Here is a 19,351-nt window from a genome sequence, read left to right on the forward strand (position 1 = left end):
GGATTAAGAAAATGTGGCACATATACACCATGGAATACTATGCAGCCGTAAAAAAGGATGAGTTCGTGTCCTTTGTAGGGACATGGATGCAGCTGGAAACCATCATTCTTAGCAAACTATCACAAGAACAGAAAACCAAACACCGCATGTTCTCACTCATAGGTGGGAACTGAACAATGAGATCACTTGGACTCAGGAAGGGGAACATCACACACCGGGGCCTATCATGGGGAGGGGGGAGGGGGGAGGGATTGCATTGGGAGTTATACCTGATGTAAATGACGAGTTGATGGGTGCAGCACACCAACAAGGCACAAGTATACATATGTAACAAACCTGCACGTTATGCACATGTACCCTACAACTTACAGTATAATAATAATAAATAAATTTAAAAAAAAAAAATTTAAATTAAAAAAAAAAAAAAAGTCAGGAAACAACAGGTGCTGGAGAGGATGTGGAGAAATAGGAACACTTTTACACTGTTGGTGGGATTGTAAACTAGTTCAACCATTATGGAAAACAGTATGGCGATTCCTCAAGGATCTAGAACTAGATGTACCATATGACCCAGCCATCCCATTATTGGGTATATACCCAAAGGATTATAAATCATGCTGCTATAAAGACACATGCACACGTATGTTTATTGCAGCACTATTCACAATAGCAAAGACTTGGAATCAACCCAAATGTCCATCAGTGACAGTCTGGATTAAGAAAATGTGGCACATATACACCATGGAATACTATGCAGCCATAAAAAAGGATGAGTTTGTGTCCTTTGTAGGGACATGGATGCAGCTGGAAACCATCATTCTAAGCAAACTATCACAAGAACAGAAAACCAAACACCGCATGTTCTCACTCATAGGTGGGAACTGAACAATGAGATCACTTGGACTCGGGAAGGGGAACATCACACACCAGGGCCTATCATGGGGAGGGGGCAGGGGGAAGGGATTGCATTGGGAGTTATATCTGATGTAAATGACGAGTTGATGGGTGCTGACGAGTTGATGGGTGCAGCACAGCAACATAGCACAAGTATACATATGTAACAAACCTGTACGTTATGCACATGTACCCTAGAACTTAAAGTATAATAATAATAATAATAATAATAATAATAATAATAAATGATAAAAAAAGAAGTGTCTATCTTGTTTTCCAAAACCTTTAGCACTTTTTTGTTATTATTTTTAAAATTTTCATTTATAGTATTAACTTCTAGCTGAACTCTGCTGTTAAAAGAAAATGTATTCTGTCTGATTTCAATTCTTTGACAATTATTGTGTTTTTCTGTATATGGCCTTCATTTGGTCAATCTGAGGAAATAAAGTAAGTGCTCTATATATATCACCGAAGCAAAGCTTATTTATCACATTGCTCAGATTATCATCTTTACAGACTTTATCTTCTAGTCCAATCAGAGCTGGGGAGAAGTAAGATAAAACATTCTACCATGATTGAGGCTTTTCTGTTCTCCTTTTGATTCTGTTGATTTTTGTATTTATATTTTAAATGTATGGTGTTAGATGCATAAACATTAAAAATTTTTCTACCTACATAGTACACTAACTTCAGTATTGAAAGTGCTCTTTTCATATTTATTATTTTTTGAAAGACCATGTTTATTGACAGTAATGTAGCTAAGCAGGCTTATTTTAGTTAGTATTTTATGGCATACTTTTTCTATCATTTCAGTTTCAACCTTTATTTAATTCTCATATTTGTTCTCTCTTATCTGTTATTGTCTGTAGGATCTAGCTGTCTGTAGAGTCATATATCAGAATTTTTTTTGTAAATACACAGATTCAAAAACATTCTTGAATTTTATCTTGAATTGACCATTTTTTCTACTTATATTTAATGCAATTTCTTACATGCTTTTGTTTAAAAGTTAGAATGATGATGTTGGTTATAATCAGTTTTTATTTAAATTCTTGAAATGTTAGAAAATGGTGATTTAAATTAGGTGAAATCCGGTATTTCTGGATAGGTATTTGAGGAATATTTATCCAGACTTCACCACTGCGTAATATGGCCATGTAACAAAGCTGCATTTGTACCCCCTAAATCTATAACTCAAGAAAATAAATAAAAATAATTTTTGCAGGAGTTGACAATAGAAGAAAAATAGTCATTCATGTAGATTAGCCATTGTAATCTGTGATAAAGGAAAGAAAATATTTTAAAACTCGAATTTTCTATAAAAGTTCTTACCACATGCTTCAATCAAAATATAAATTTTTTATGAGTAAAATATGAGTATCTAGAGAATTTGTTATATAAATGATTTAGTTACTTTCAGAGAACCTTGGTGAACTCTTTTGGTAAAATATTAAATATTTAATATATGTACTTTTAACTCCTCTTCCTATAATACTTATAAGTCTTCTAAACGTATTTCAATAGCTTCAAATATCTCTTTGAAAAATAATTTAATAGCCTATCATAAAATCTTTAGGGCATATTCCTGTTATGTGGTATTCTTGAATCAACATAGATTTTAATTATAAGTAATAATTCTGCAGAATCTCAACTTTAATTTATTATGAATATACAATCAGATCCGTTTTTAAAGAGTCTGTAGTGGTTATAATTAATGTTAAGTGAAAAAAATGCATAATTCTCACGTTTTGCTGATTAATGTTTCCCTGACTGTAAACATTTGAAAAGACTGTCTAGTTACAGAAGAAAAGCTAGAACAAGTTATTTTCGTTCCAGATGAGTGTTCCTTAACACAGAGACACGGCTCCCCTGGGAAGGTTAATGCTGCCGCCAATCTTCTGGAGACCCAGGGAGGGGAAAGGGAAGAATCTCAAGCCAAAGAGGTGTGCAATTTCCTACAAAGCCAAAGTTTAATGCATACTAGTGACAGAACAGGGTTAGATCCTTGGAAAACTAGCTCATTTCTTATCTTGCCAAGAGAGATAGGATGCAGTACCAACTTATTGGGGTCCCTGGAGAAGCAACAGAAGTTACCCTGGACCTGTACATGTCCTGTTGCCTTGGGCTATCCTGGAGATTGGCCTTCAGACTCACCTTCTTAGAGAGCCATCTTCATTCTTTCTGGAATGACTAGGCAATCATCAAACCTAATCTGAGATTGAACAGGCTATTAGACTACACAGTCACAGGGAGGATGTTTGGGGTTCCCTAGAAAAAGTAAATAATTTTGAAAAAGGTTTCGAATAATCAATTTTAATTTTACATTCTAAATAAATGTGGCAATTAAATGCAAACTGATGTACCTTAAAGAAGTTGTAGTAGCTAGCTTTTGTAGTTGCTAAGGTCTGTAGAATTGAAGTACTTTTGGACCAAGAAAAGAAAGATCCTTGATTTACTTCCATTCATAATGAAGATCTTAATTTAATGCAAATTAGTTCTTTAAGACCTGGTTTAACATTTACCTCTCAAAACAAGTCTTCTAAAAATATAAAAATACCCCCCAAACCCAAATTATCATTATCATGATTATTTCCATATAATGCAAAATTAATCATTTATTTATGTACTCATTTTTACACTTGTTAATCATGTGTTAAAAAGAAATGATTGCTGGCCATGTGTGGTGGCTCACGCCTGTAATCCCAGGGAGTGGGAGGCTGAGGCGGGCGGGTAACCTGAGGTCAGGAGTTCGAGACCAGTCTAACCAACATGGAGAAACCCCATCTCTACTAAAAATACAAAATTAGCTGGACATGGTGGCATATGCCTGTAGTCCCAGCTACTTGGGAGGCTGAGGCAGGAGAATCTCTTGAACCCAGGAAGCGGAGGTTGTGGTGAGCCTAGATCACACCATTGCACTCCAGCCCCGGCAACAAGAGCGAAACTCCATCTCAAAAAAAAAAAAAAAAAGAAAAGAAAGAAAAGAAAAAAGAAATGATTGCTAACCAGTTAGAGTGCAGAAATTTAATAGTAAAGGGTCAGTATTTTTTATTTTCATAAAGTACTAAGAACAGTACTAAGTATACAACAGGTATTACTAATATGCTTTCTCTATAAGCCTTTATCTTTACTTCATATTTTTCACATTTTAATGAGTAATTATATGTATAAAACTGTATTTATCCATCTGGTTTTTTTTTCAGAAAAACATCTGTCTTTGATTTAAAAAGTAAAAATAGTTTCACTTTATTGTGTTAGATGAGAACAGTCTAATTAGAAACCAGTCCCCTAGTTAAGAACTTAAGAGATCAAGAAATCTGTTCTATTTTCTGTAGAAGAATATACGTGTGTGTGTATGTATATGTGCATACACATACATATATGATATATAAAAAGTTACTTATGTTTTTTATATGTTTAAGGGTTGTATATAAATGCCTTCCAACTTATATACAAAGAAATAAATATATGTCTAATAAACATAAATAGAAAAGGAAGGGAGAGAAAAAGAACAAAATACAAATATTTGCAATTTCTGTGGTTAAAATGATATTTCCATTTTGGACAAAACAATGGTATTTTGGGGAGCAAAAATACTTGAAGTAAAATAATTTATATTGTACTTTAACCAGGAAATTGAATATACATTAATATTTATTTTGTATATTTTGCCCTATTTCATTAACATTGATTTTACTTCACAAGTCTTTCTTTAAATACCTTTTTCTGTATAGATTAATTATAAATTAACAGTACATCAAAAGGAAGACTTTATTTCTAACCAAGAGTTGTTTCATTACCCAGAGGTTCTCAAATAATTTGACAGATACAGCAAAACAATTATTTCTAAACTGTTTTCTATCACATTAATCATCAGAATGATAAAGCAATATGTTAAGATATTTCCACAATGCTTCCCACATTTTTAACACGTAACACTCAATGTTATCATAAACTTAACTTTCAGGTCTTTCAGGTATTAGTCTGAAAGTTCCTATTTATTTGCTCATTTCTATATTTAACGTAATTTAAATTTTTGATTACAGAAAACTACATTTGCATGTGCCCTCTAAGTAGTTTGATTGTGTTGAAATATAGATGCTTAAGTAGTTCTAAATCATAGCAGTTACAGTGGTAAACATTTAGAGAGGACTTGCGTTTGCCACGCAGGTTTGGAGCACTCTACATTGCTGGCTCATTAAATAGAACCACCATGTAAAAGATCCTGTTTTCATCATAATCACATGGCTTAAGAAATAAAGACACAAAGAAGAAAGCTAGTTTGCTCAAGGTTACAAACAGCTATCAAAAGGTGGAGTCAAAAATCAAATTGAGGCTGACTTTCCTGAGTCCACATTCTACGCCACTACCTCTTATGCTGTTTTGCATGGATTACAAAAAATTGATATCAAAGGTTTATATAAAATATGGTTTGCACACAATATTGTACACTTTCTATAACTTTATTGACTTCTAATAAATTGTAGTCTGAACTGACTCTATGTGTACACTGATGCTAATTATTTTGGAAATTTTCCTAGCAGTTATCCTTTATCATCTTTGGGGGACATGCAAAATGTTAACCGTTCTACTTCACCACGCCTCTCCAGAATGTTTATCCTAGTGTTCTGTGTGTTTTCTCTTTTATCTACTTTCTCCAATATCTTCCCCTCAGATTTTTTACTGTGCCTTCGAAACCCCTATTTTACAGAAAACAATCTTTCCTATTTCATCACTTTGTTGAAGGAGCCCGTCATCACTTTACCTCAATGAAAACAGATTTAAATGGCTTCATAGGTTGTACCAATAGGATGCTTTTCCAAATTCTGCAGCTCACTTAACTTCAGAAAGTAGTGCTAGCACCTTTCTTGAAAACCATTAGAATTTCCAACCCTTACTTCTCCATTCTAAAGTAGAACCATCTCTACTTTGGTGCTCACACCATCTGACTATTCCTCCTGTTACTCCTCCCCATCATTAATAACTAAAAATGGCATGGTCTTTTTAACATGTAAATGAGGTTAGCTAATGAAATGACTTCAGTTCAAACAAGCAACTACAAACAAGCAATAAATCCCAAATAAGTAACACCTTCATTTTTCATCAATCCTGTCATTAAACATGCTTTGTCATATAGTCCCTCTACTTGTCTGGAATTCAGCTTGAGCAGATTCATAACTTTTCAGTCACTTAGAGTTGCAAGAATGAATCTCAACGTGGATATCCAGACCATTTTCGAGTTCAGAATGCCCAGTACAGCCCACCACCAAAATTTAAGTTACGTATTTAACACAGAGCTTTTCTGATCACTCCACCTTGAACTACTGGAAAAGAGGAAGATGATCCACTTTTTCACCTGTATTCTGTCTGATTCGTAGGTCTTTATTCTAGGTTGGGACAGTGATATGAAAGTGGGTTACAGAAAAATAGGCAAAGTTTTATAAGACTGGTGACCTCTATGTTTTAGGTGCCAAAATACTGGACTTCTAAAGTGGGAATCATTAGAGGATTCTTTGGAGGTCGTCCCATGAGTATAGCCCATGCTACACAGATCATTGACATGGGCAATTGCTATTTGCTTTCTGACTAACCATTTGCCTCCCACCACCTCCTCACATTTCAGTTTATATTCTTGGCAGAACAGCTGACATCCTATTAATTCTTAATACTGGATCCCATTACCCTAGCAGGCAGTCATCATATAAAGGGTTCTATTATCCTTCTACTTCATCAATCTGGCCCATGGGAAGCTCATGTACCTCTGACACACCAAATTCTTGTTGTAAAGACCACTCTTACTGCTGTTCTTTCTCACTGGCCTAATTTAGATTAGCTTAACCAGACTTCTACCTCCCAAATTTACTGGAGAAGCAGCAAACATCAGATTCAGTGGCCACACATGTCTGCAAACTCCAAGGAATGCACATTCATTTATTTCTTCCCTTACCTTACATCTAACCCATGGAAGTACTTGATGATATACTGCTGAAAAAATATCAAAATACAAAAATACCACTGCTTCTTTCTATGAGTCATTGCCTTGGGTCCACCCTCATTTGGCTAAGGAGAAGCACACACTTCTCTCCACAGAGTAAAAACCCTGCAGTACTCCCTACCAGCTGACAGCTCTCTGCTAATGAGTCATCTGGTCTTCTCTAAGAGAGGATAATGGTGGTGATTCATAGTGGCAGGACTGATGCTGCCATTATTACAAGTCTGTGGTGAATATGTCTAACACTTTTCCGAAGAATGTGGGGATACTTATCATCAATGGCACTATGTTTTGGGGCTTTAAGGAAAATTTTGATTCAACAATGGAAACCTCATTTCACATTTTTTAACTCCTGCATTTTTGGAAGTTTTCAATTACTGGTTCACACTATTACAATCTGAGACCTGTTATCATCATAATTCTTGTTTAATTTATGTTGATTAAATATTTATTGAAGGCATACTGTGTGCCAGCATTGGTGGTCCAGCAGTAAACCAGACAGAAATGTCTGCTCTCATAGGGTTTCTATTCCAACGATGTTAAACAACGTAACTAAGACATATGGCATTCGAAATATGTCCCTTTGATTTTCTTTACTATTATTTCTTCCAGTGGCCAAAACTTAAAGGTTTCTTTGGATCCTATTTCTTTCCGTACCATAAAATTCTATTGATACTGGTTTTGTATGTTTTTTTCATTTGCTATTGTCATTCTTACTACCACTACTATAGTCTGAAGTTCACCTTTGTAATTTTATTCTGGAATTATTATAATAACCTCAATCTCTTTTCCCATGCAGTATGCTGCTACAGTTATCATTGTGAGCGCACAAATATGTCCATGTAAATCATGTGCTCATGAACATTTGTTCTAATTCATTCATTCAACCAATAGTTATTGAGAAACTCATATGCCAAGTATTATAAATCTTTATTCTATAATAGTGAAAGAAAGAGACGAGGCCTGCAACTATGTAAAGTTTATATTCTAGTAGAAAAATATAAACAATAATCCTATAGGGTCAGAAAAAATAATATTGGGTGTTCATGGAAAACTCTGTTAAAGTGACAATGAAACAAAGACCTAAAGGAAGTGAGGCAGTAAGCCATGAGGATATCTGAGGTGAGAGCATGGCACAAAGAAGGAAAAATGGCAAGTGTAATGTCCCTTACCGGTAAACTTGCCTGGGTAAAGGGACAGCAAAATGGCTAGTGCAGCCTAAGTGGATGAGCTATGGAGAAAAAGGTAGAAGGTGAGTTCCTAGAATCATCATAAGGGAAGGAAGTAATTAAGAGTCTCAGAAACCACTCCACAGGCTTTGGGAATTTTACTGCGATAGCAAGTTAACACAGCTTTAAGGCTAAATGTAACATGCCAATTTACATTTCACAAAACCTGTCCTTCTTGGTTCATAGAGACTGGACAGGTGAGAAAGAATGGTGGCTGTAAACACAGTGGTAGTTTTGGAGGATTCTAAATAAGTTGTGAAGACAGGCCCACATTATGGCTTTCAGTGTTTGGCTTTTGAGAAGGGTAGCATGAAGTAGCCCTTAACTGAGAGGGGGAAAATGGCAGGAGGTTTGTAGGAGTGATAGAGGGAATCAGAGTTCAATTTTTAATTTGTTATGTTTTAAATTCCTTCCAGATATACAAGTGGACATGTCAAATGTTTAGTCATATACACAAATCTGAAGTTCAAGGGAATGATGTAACCTAGAAATATAAATTTTTCAGTTATCATTATTTAAGTAGCACTTAAACTGTGAAACAGATTGGGCCATCAAGGGCCTGAATGTAGATAGAAAACATTGCAGGGGCCACAAAAAAAGATTCATCCAACACTGGCCTCCTGGTTCCTTAATATCATCAATTCCAATGAGCTTCAGTCCCTCTTTACTTCATCACCCATGTCTATGACCACAATCTGGAGTTTATTAGTACCTGGAAATATTTTGGTTCTGAAATGCTTAAACCAAGCACACAGGTAATGACAAAACACACTCATATCTTCTCTCTTTAAGATAACTGTGCCTCAACTTCATCTCCTCTATTGGCTATTGCTTCCTCTGACTTCCTGCATAACAAAGCTCTTAAAATAGTTTTCTACAGTCACTGAATACAGTTGTTAGTCTTCCATTTAATCTCTCAGGCCCCTGGAAATTTGATTCTACCTAAATTAATCTACTACAATTACTCTTACCAAGATCATTTCTTCTTGTTAAATACAACATAGTTTTTGAACTCTCAACATCATGAAACTGCTAATATCCCTCTTGTCATCCTCTCTTTAACTTGACATTAATGATTCTCACATTTCTGGTATTCCATCCTTGGACCCATCTCTGTTTTGTCTTTTCTGAGGCACATTTTTCTCTGACCTTTACTTAAGTGCTTTTCTTTCTCAAGCTTTCTTCTGAACTCTCTTATCTTCTAACTCTATATACATGTTTTTTGGGAGGATGATGTCATCAACTCCAACAGCTTTAATTAAGTCTTCTACATGTCCAAATAAACAGCTTTAAATGAGATCTCACCTTTAAATTTCCAAATCATTCATATATTCCCAACTCAGTTAGCTCAACTTAACATGTCTAAAACTGAATCCCTCATTTCTCCCTTGAAAATGCTCTATCTCGTTGGTTTCTTGTCATGATGAATGGTACCTTCATCCACTCAATTGCCAAAGCAGAAAGTTCTAATATCAGCCTTGACTTCTCAATAGGCCTCAGTCTGCTTCCAAACAACCACCTATTCTTGTATGTTCACCATGTTCTCAATATCTCATGAGTCAATCCATTCTTCTCCATTCTTGTTGTCACCTTATAGGCTTTTATTAATCATCTAATTTTTAAAAAAATAATGTTGAGTTTCTCCTGTGATATTGCCCTCAGTTATTGTTATAATCTAGGAAAATAGACCAAAAAAGTCACCATGATCATTTTCATCACTATCCTTTGGGTGAATGACTGCAAGTCTTTTCATAGGTCTCTTTGCTTTAGTCTTTTCTCTAATTCACTCTCCAACAGGTAACAATAAAATGTTTCTAAAGGGAAGATATCATTGACTCTTCTGTTTAAAGACTTACTACTTCCCTTTGGTTGTTAGTATAAAGTACAAATTCCTTGCATGTAATTTATCATATTCTTGCCCAGGCTTAACTTTCTAGCTTTCTATCTCACCTTTATCTGCCATGCCCAGGTTATTTTATACTTTACTACATGATGTTATTTTCTCATTTTTTACCTATGCAGATGCTGTTTCCTCTGCTTAATATGCCACGGTCCCCCCAAAACTTGGCAAACTTCAACTCATCCTACAATTGGCAAGAAAGAAATGATTTTCTTCTATTTGCCTTGCTTGTTTCTCCAGTCCCTTTCTATTCCCATCAAAGGGATTATGTGGTACTCTTACTTGCCTTCATCTCATCCTGTGCTTACATAATATTATAATTGGTTTTTGCCAAACTATCCATTCAAGTATATTGTAAAATTCTGAAATCACTGTGTATTGTTTATCACAGTGTCTCCAAAACCTAACCAAATGCTATAGTATAGCCTACCACATGGTGTATACTCAAATATATATTGAATTTGAAATAAACAAACAGGAAAATAAAAGGAAGTAATATAACAATATAAGGTTCAAGTTGAAAGAATTTAAATTAGGACACAATTCAGATTAATATTATTTTATCATCTTATCTGAAGTAAATGAGTAGAACATTGTCACTTTTGAATAATCAAATTAAAATCAGTTTTGTAGATGTTTAAACTCTAAGACCATTTACAATTTAAAATACATATAACTTGGTCTAAACAGCACCCTCAGAAAATTGAAATTGTTTTAAATTCTGTGGTGTGTTTATCCAAACTGCTAAGGACCATCAGGAAGACAATTAAAATGAGAACAGAAAGTACAATTCTGTTTCCTCAGTGGGGAAAAAAAAACCTAATAGAGCTTAAGAATGTTCAGGACAGTGTGTATATTAAACCCAAGGATATGAATTAGATGGGTAATCACTTATTCACCACACTCTAGAAATAAAGATAACTATTAGCATTTAGGAAAAAAAAAAACAAACTTAGAATATTTAAAAGTATTAAGTTCTGCAGGGAATAAAATGCATAGATCTTATTATTCCAAAGTAATAAATAGAAAGAAAACAAGGAAGAAACTGAATACCTTCAGTGGTATTCTTGCTATAATTACTACATGAGACAATGAAGTACATTTAATTTAAATCCTGATAATAACATTTTGTAAAATACAATGAAACATCTTCACATTTGACAAATGTATGTTACAATGAAACATGCTCTGGAATGTCTCATGTAGTCTCTTTATTAGATATTTGTCAATATCGGCCCTTAAAAGACATCAGAAATAATAAGAAAGTAAATAGCTACTTAACAATCAAAATATTTTCCTAAACCAAATTGCAAAGAGAAACACATCTCATTGTGTATATACAGACTCTGCTTGAGTCTGTTACCACTAAACTTAACTCGTATGGCCAAGCTGATCCACTAAATCCTATCTATTGACTTACACCTAGTCCACAGTCTACAAAGAATTCTGGCACCAGGGCAGGGGTTGTCTTAAAAATTACACCTCTCTCCTACTGGCTCTTGGGTTGAACACAGGAAGGGATCTTTCACACTGCTGGTTACACACTGACCTGACATCCACAGGCTCCAGATAGCAGGTTCATGCTTTACAGATATATAACAGAGTTCATGCATTGCACCCCAGTACTTCAGTATCCAAAGTCCTCTTGGACTGTAGCAGAGATGGATATATTTACCCTGGCCTTACCAGGGGTTGTCTGACAATGTGGGGCACTTTGAGTCTTTACAATTCCCAGGTTTTTTACATTTTAATATTGCTCATATTTAAAACACCAAAGACTATACAAAGTGGTATATTTACAAAGCACTATTTAATTTAATATGAATTTTACACTTTCAATTTTGATTATCTAGTTTCTTTTCCTTTGTACTTCTATGTAAATGAATTATATGCCTGTACACTAGAGGTTAATCTGCGATCCAGTTTTTATGAATGGGAAACATATGCCATAATATAGAATATCTTTTGATGTAATTTTCAAAGACAGTTTTAAGTTAATATTTAACAGACACTATTTTTTCTCCAGTGATAAAAGCATTTATTATCTAAGATAATTATGTGATTTGGAAAAATCTGCAAGTTGTGTTTGCTGCTACAATTCATTTCCAGTTTCTGAATTAAAATCCTTTTCAGAAACAGGCCATTGTAAAATTTTGAATCACCCTTGAAAATCATGAATGAGTAGTTTTCTTTTTCTTTATTAACATTAAAACTGAGACTACCTGAATTTTCAGTAAAATCTACTTAACACTTATTGTTAAAAATATTAATGCAAAATTCTCCTAGAGTTCTCAAATTTATTCTTACCAGATATGCAAATTTACTTATAATGACATTTGCAAATTTAACACAACCTTCTATATATGCCTTACCATTTGAAATAACAAACTCCACTCTGTTTTCTACTGCTTCAGAAATAACATTTGTGTGGACCCACAGCAAAATTTGCAATTTTAAATATACCATTAACATTTCAAGATACCTCTGAGATTTCTATTACACTGGCAAAGAAATTACTAGAACAGCTATGCATCCTTATGAGAGATCATTCACTCAGTACTTGATGTATTCTGTTCAATAAATGAAAAAATAAAAGACTTTGAATTTCTTACCAATGAAAACATCACCATAGAATGGTTTCTACAAAAAGCATAGCTTTTGAAGTAGACAACAGTATTTTGACAATCTACTGAAATGACATTTTTTAAAGAAAGGAAAAAATATACTTTGGGAGGCCGAGGCAGGCAGATCACTTGAAGTCAGGAGTTTGAGACCAGCCTGACCAACACGGTGAAACTCTGTATCTACTAGAAATACAAAAATTAGTCAGACATGGTGACGCATGCCTGTGATCTCAGCTACTCACTAGGCTGAGGCAGGAGAACCCTTTGAACCCAAAAGGCAGAGGCTGCAGTGAGTCGAGATCATGCCACTGCACTCCCATCTGGATGACAGACAGAATGAGACTCTGTCTCAAAAATTATTTTTTTTAATTTTAAAAACGAAAAAACTTGAAATTGATTTAGATTATGTATAATTTAATCTGACTTTCAGTTTTCTAACTTGGAGGCAAAAACAATAGCTTCATTCATAGCTTTACTCTTAAATGATTGAAGTAACCCTAGATACTATTGAGCCAAATACCTAGATACCTTAGATATTTAGGGCTAAAGACAATGACTGTTACATAGGTCCCGGCAGTATGTTCCAGATAGCTCCTTAACAATGGGAGACACTAAATGAATGTGTAGTAATGAACCCCTAGATTGCCTAAGCCCTTATGTACTCTGAAACTTTCATGTTTTCCACTCTACAAAATGTTATAAAATAAGCACAATCATTGAAACTTCAGAAAACATAAGTATAAAATAATCATCATGGTATAGCACAGCCAAGAAAGAACTCCTGTCTTCTTCACAGTATTATCTATCTATCTATCTATCTATCTATCTATCTATCTATCTATCTATCTATGTATACATATAGATATATAGATTGATATACTATACATACATATATATATAGAGAGAGAGAGAGATGAAGTTGTATAACTCATGCCTATTCACTTTTATTTATTGGGAATGACATTGATGTGGTTTGCCTTCAGGATACCATTTTTCCTTTCTGTGACCTTTATTTTCTCCCAGCAAAAGGATTCCTTCAACAACCAGGCCACATATTCATTCAATCTTTCCTGTTTAGAAACATGCTTTCTTAGAGGGTGTGACAAACTAATTTATTTTACAATGTAAATAATGGATAAGATGTTTATCAGTACTTGCAGAAGACATATTTCATTTTGCTTCGAATAAGGGACAAATCCTTTGAAAATCGACTAATCTCTTAACTGTAGAATTCTTCCAGGAATCAGTGAACAGTTGAGGGAAGTATTTTGAAGGTAGTAGATATACTTTTCTGATGTAAGCTGAATTTTATGGACAAGCACCGTGCAAGGCAGAAGGGTAAAATTACATCACCTAAGCTCTCACCTACAATACTTCAGTAAAAGACTGGCCATTAATCCTGTCAATATACTTTCCGGGTTGACTTATATGAAATCTTGCCTTACATTGTAATGTAATAGGTCCAGGGGATAAATATAAGCAGCTGTCTGCAGCCAATATATTTTTCCACACAAATACTTACAATAAAAATAAAAAGAAGGAAAAGGACTATAATATGTTTTTTAGCCATACTTTAGGAGCAACTTGATGAAAATTAGATAACACCATATGACACATGAGAGTGAGACAGGAGAGAAAGAGCTACAACTGAAAGTTATCTCTTTAACAACTCACTGGCATTTTAATGGAGTTAAAGTACTTCACCTACATGCCTATGTGAAGAATAGCTTAAAAAAATGATAACACTGAGTTCTGTATGTTCCTCATTAAATTTCATTTTGCTAAATAAAAAACAAGTAATGATAAAAAGTATTCATTGACTATTTGTTGATATAAGTTGAATTTGGCTTATTACTTTACATATACTCTTTGAATTTATTTTGGATCTCAAGCATGAAGTCATAGGGATGTCATCTCTATCAGTGTTTTCTGAAATCAGACATCACAGAAAGGACTAAGATGTTCCAATAATAGAATATCAAGCTTTTGTTACTGCTTATAAATTATAATTCATAGAAACTTTAGAATACTTTATAAACTTTAATTTCCTGGAAGCTTCCTGAATTAAGTAGAAAAGAACAATATCGAGTCAATACTATTTATCACATGGACATAATTTTTCTCAGTAACTAGAAAAGATATTACAACTCAAATATTATACTCATATTTAGAATAAACTCTCCAATTAGTGTAGCCTATTAGTAGAATGTAAATTACTGAGATAGTCTAATAAAGATTTTATTCCTATTTTTAAAACCAATAAATTGAAATAAACTTTTATGAGTTGTTAAAACTTTTAAAAACACCAGACCATACCTCAAAGCAATTTCGTACTTCTGTTATTAGTTACTACAATAGTTATATTTCTAAAAAGTACCTATATATGACAAATAATATACAAGCAAACGACTGATGACCTGGTGTGTACACAATTCAATTCGTCAACGGTTAAATTTAATGAAGAATCTAACTTACCGGTGGATCAGCCCCCTTAGAACCAGCCAGCCCTCCTGTTAAGGATTCGATATCCTGAAAAGGGGAGAGGTGTTGATTGTAAAATGCTACTCAACATCATGAAGAATCCCCCAATCCCACAGTGTAATAATTTATTTAGCTGCAAAGTTAGGGCACGTCAGCTAATTTTTTTTTTTTTTTTTTTTGCAATCTTGGACACTGTAATACTATACAAATAGTCTACATCTAAAGATCTAGATATTCTCTCCAACTCTGAACAGTCTATAAAAAGAAAAACATATAAACAGATATTTTTGAAATATGCAGATGTTTCATCTTTGAAGAGCTGAAGTGAGAGCAGAAAAAAGAAAATTTAAGAAAACTTCAGTATAACGTATTATTTTCAAAAATATTAAACCCATGGAAAATGTTTAACCTAAAAAAATTAAAAATATATATTTTTATTTTTTATGAATACATAATAGTTGTACATATTTATGACATACTTATGATATTTTGATGCAAGTATTTGATGTCTAATAATCAAACTTAGGTCCATCGCTTCAAACATTTATCATTTCATTGTCTTGGAAACATTCCAAATATACTCTTCTAGCTATTGTGAAATACACAATAAATTGTTGTTAACAATAGTCACCCGATTGTGCTACTGAACATTAGATCTTATTCATTTTATCTAACTGTAGATAAAAATATTAACCAAATCTTATTTTTTCACCCCCTCCCGACTAGCCTTCCCAGTCTGTGGTAACCACCGTTCTATTCACCACCTCCATGAGATCTTTTTTTTATAGCTCTCACATATGAGTAAGAACAGGTGACATTTATCTTTCTGTGCCTGACTGATTTTACCTAATATTCTCCAGGATCATCCATGTTGTTGCAAATTTAAAAAATTATAACTATGGTCTAGTCTATTTCTACACATAGAATATAAAAATACAAAGAGATCGATTTTTAATCTCTAATAGGTAACCAGAGAAGGTCATGCTTGAGTAATGACTACAGTTGTTAAATTTATAAATGGAGAAATAGGGGACAGTGTGATAAGCTGTAGAGGCTGTGGCCTGTTTATAGGAACAATTAAACCTCAGCCTTATCAGTTCTATTTGGTTCCAGGGTTATTAATGGTTATATGACTTATTCAAAAGAAGTTGCAATTCTAGGTTTTAAAGTAAAATCACCCAGATTTTAGTGTTTGCAACTGATTTAAGTTGTAAACCATCCCCCATCCCTCCCAAATGACAAAACACAACTCTCTGATAAAAGGATGCTGGAAAGGAATTTTGGGTTAAATCGAATGGTTACACTTTTTGGCTAAAGATGTTTTCTTATGACTCTGATCACCTCTTATCTGTTTGCATCTATTTGGAAAGACAGGGATGAAGAAGGGGGAAATATAGTTGCAATTAAGAAAGCAAAGAAGGAGGATAATTAAGTCCTGAATGAAGTGACAGAAATTTAAATGCCTATGATGAGGAAAAAGGCCAATACTTGGATATCATTAAGAGGACTTATGCTACTAATTCACTTAGGACTTAATCAAATGATTTTCCCCTTATATTGAAAAAGTGAGGACTCTTAATAATACAATATGGGGCTCGGATGAGCATGTGATGGAAACATCCAAGGAAGGGGACAGGGAAGTATGGTGTTATAACTGCTTCTATCTGAAAATGTTAACTTTGAACAGGAACATAATGGGTAATGAATTTATTCATGCATAGTCTAATAAAGGTCACAAATGACAAGGAGTACTTACCAAGAAAATTATTAAATGGTCTCCTTTCTAATGGAAGTGTGTATATATTTTTTCTCTACCCAGAATCCTTTTGAGGAACTACTCGTTCCCCACTCCCATTTTAGCTACAAAAGAGGCTAAAAAATTTGCTTCAAATATTGTAGGGACCTGCCAGAGAATTAAGGCAATATAGAATCTGAAAAGCGTAATGGTAGAGTTTAAGTCCTTGATTGTATCATTTGAGGAATGTTTGAAATTAGATGTTATCTCTGCCTGCAATTCAGCTTAAGATAGGTTTCTGGTTCTGAAAAGTAAAAATGTCCTAATTATATCTGCATTTTTGACTCTATTTGTAAAAGGTCCACCCTCTCCATCCTGTTGAAATGCTTTATTCCAACATCATGTCCAACACAAAAAAATCAATTCACCTAAATCATCTGATCTTACATGTTCTTTATCATTCTTATTGTCACTTAAGTAAATTTTGTCCTTGTAAAATTAAAACAAAGCATCAAACATATATATAAATTGGCAAGGAATATTAACATCCTTATCAAATCCAAAGATAAAACATAACTTAAAATTGTCTTAAAATCTCAGGAATGAACAACATTAGGTTGTAAAATGATTAAATATTAGATTTACAGATAATAAAACACACAGCTTGCACTGTTGGGTAATATTTCTGCTATGCCCATAATGAAAACAAGTTTCTGTTCATGTAAAATGTTTTTTCCAACTATACTTAAAATGAAAAAAAAAAAGATATCAGGTGCATTTGGAGTTAATACATGTCTTTCTTTGTAGAAAGGCATATAAGTTATATTAATGATGTAATTTTTAATGGAGCTATCAGAGGGATAATAGAGAAACTGATTTGGATAACAATTATTTTAGCAATTTACTCAATGCATTTTCTCATATTTTGTAAAGTTTGTTCATTAAGATTTCTTACCAAAGATAAGTTGTGCCGATTTTCAGATTTTTAAAATTTTAAGCTCTTTGTGATAGTCATGTCTTGAGAAAAAATGAGAAACAAGAATGTAGAAGATGAATGAAAAAGGCACTAAAATTTGTAGTTTTTAACACAGTGAATTTAAAAGCAAATTATGAATTAATGGCTCTAAATAGTATACAGATGTATATTATTATCCTCTAAACGGGTATGTTGTAAATTGAATGTAAATCATTCAATTGTAAAAAAATGTTTGAGCTCATGTTCTACTGTGAGTATAATTTGAAAAAGAGTGTCCTACTTGGGTAGAGGTCCAAGTTAAACATGGCTTATCAGTTCATACAAAAGGAATTTTCTCAGGTGTGAATAATGAACATAAGTATGGATGGTTGCATTTATGTTGTAAAATTAGTAGGTAAAACAAATACTTTGAGGAACTCTGAACATATGATTACTACACAGCTTTCAAATGATAACTAAAAATGAGTCAAAAATAGATGGTTGTTGAATATTTTATCTGCAAAGTATAAGTAAAATCTTTGACAAATGTGTCTATTTTGTTATTTCAATATATTTTATATAGATAACAACAAAAGGGGACATCAAATAGTATAAACATTGACTTCCTAGAAAGTTTTTTTGACTTACTAGTGTAACAATATTGTTTGTTTGATTAAAACACTCAAAACATACTTTTATTTTTAACGAGGCTACAGCATTTATTTAACCATATTGTATACCATGTTGAGGTCATCATTTGTATCTAATAGCTAATAAAATAGCTACTACTCAGTGAACAGTTGCTATGTGCCAGGTACTCTTATAAATGCTTTGTAGACATTAATGCCATAATAAACTTCTGTTAGTTAATTATTCTCTCACTTAAAAGGTTAGATAGTTTACATAACTCACACAGTAGCATAGAGCTATTAAGAAATGGGTTATAAAACATATAGGACTCCAAACCTGTATTTTTTAAATTACCAGTCCTAGTGAACAATTTCATCCTGGTACCCTGGTGACACTGCACATATCTATGTTGGCGATGCAGGCAAGGCTAAACCATAGGCTGGTAAATCTTGGTGGAATATCCCGTGACCCTCCCAGAACATGGCAAAGGAAGTAGTCTTACGAGGAGCTTCTACGCAGCTATTTCTTATTTGCATCCCTCACATCAGTGAGGCATGGGACTTTCCACCTCACACCTCCCTACACCAGGTCCCTCTTCAAGCTATCAAACCACTTTGATGCAGCATGGAATTGGTTCTTCCCTAGCAGTGCAGCCCACTTCTCTTGTTGCCTATCATTTGACGCATCCAGTTCAGTGTTGTCCAGTGGAAATTGGGACCAGGACCAGAATTAAAGCGAGGTAAGTGAGGTACCTATGGTGCAAAATTTAAGTAGGAGCTCATTCTTCGGGTCATACAACTGCTGACCTGCACTTGTATAATCTTGATAGTGAGTACCTTATTAAATGTTGTGCCCTAAGCACCTCACTTGTCTCATCTGAGTCCTGGCCTTTCTAGGGACCTTAGGAGCTG

The 19,351-nt window shown here is 33.8% G+C and overlaps 1 protein-coding gene across 24 annotated transcripts in view; it reads right to left on the reverse strand.

The window, feature by feature from the left end:
* PPFIA2 (PTPRF interacting protein alpha 2) overlaps positions 1-19,351 on the reverse strand; it is a 508,974-nt gene that overhangs the window by 399,178 nt on the left and 90,445 nt on the right. For 19 of the 24 annotated variants that reach the window (XM_031651089.1, XM_031651091.1, XM_021923311.2 and 16 more), the window contains one exon: positions 15,115-15,168. The exons of the other annotated variants lie outside the window; for them this stretch is intronic. In XM_031651089.1, coding sequence (XP_031506949.1) covers positions 15,115-15,168 — 54 coding nt within the window. The remainder of the gene's footprint in view (positions 1-15,114; positions 15,169-19,351) is intronic. 24 annotated transcript variants of the gene reach the window in all.

Source organism: Papio anubis, chromosome 9 (assembly GCF_008728515.1).
Source record: "Papio anubis isolate 15944 chromosome 9, Panubis1.0, whole genome shotgun sequence".
NCBI classification, from domain to species: domain Eukaryota; kingdom Metazoa; phylum Chordata; class Mammalia; order Primates; family Cercopithecidae; genus Papio; species Papio anubis.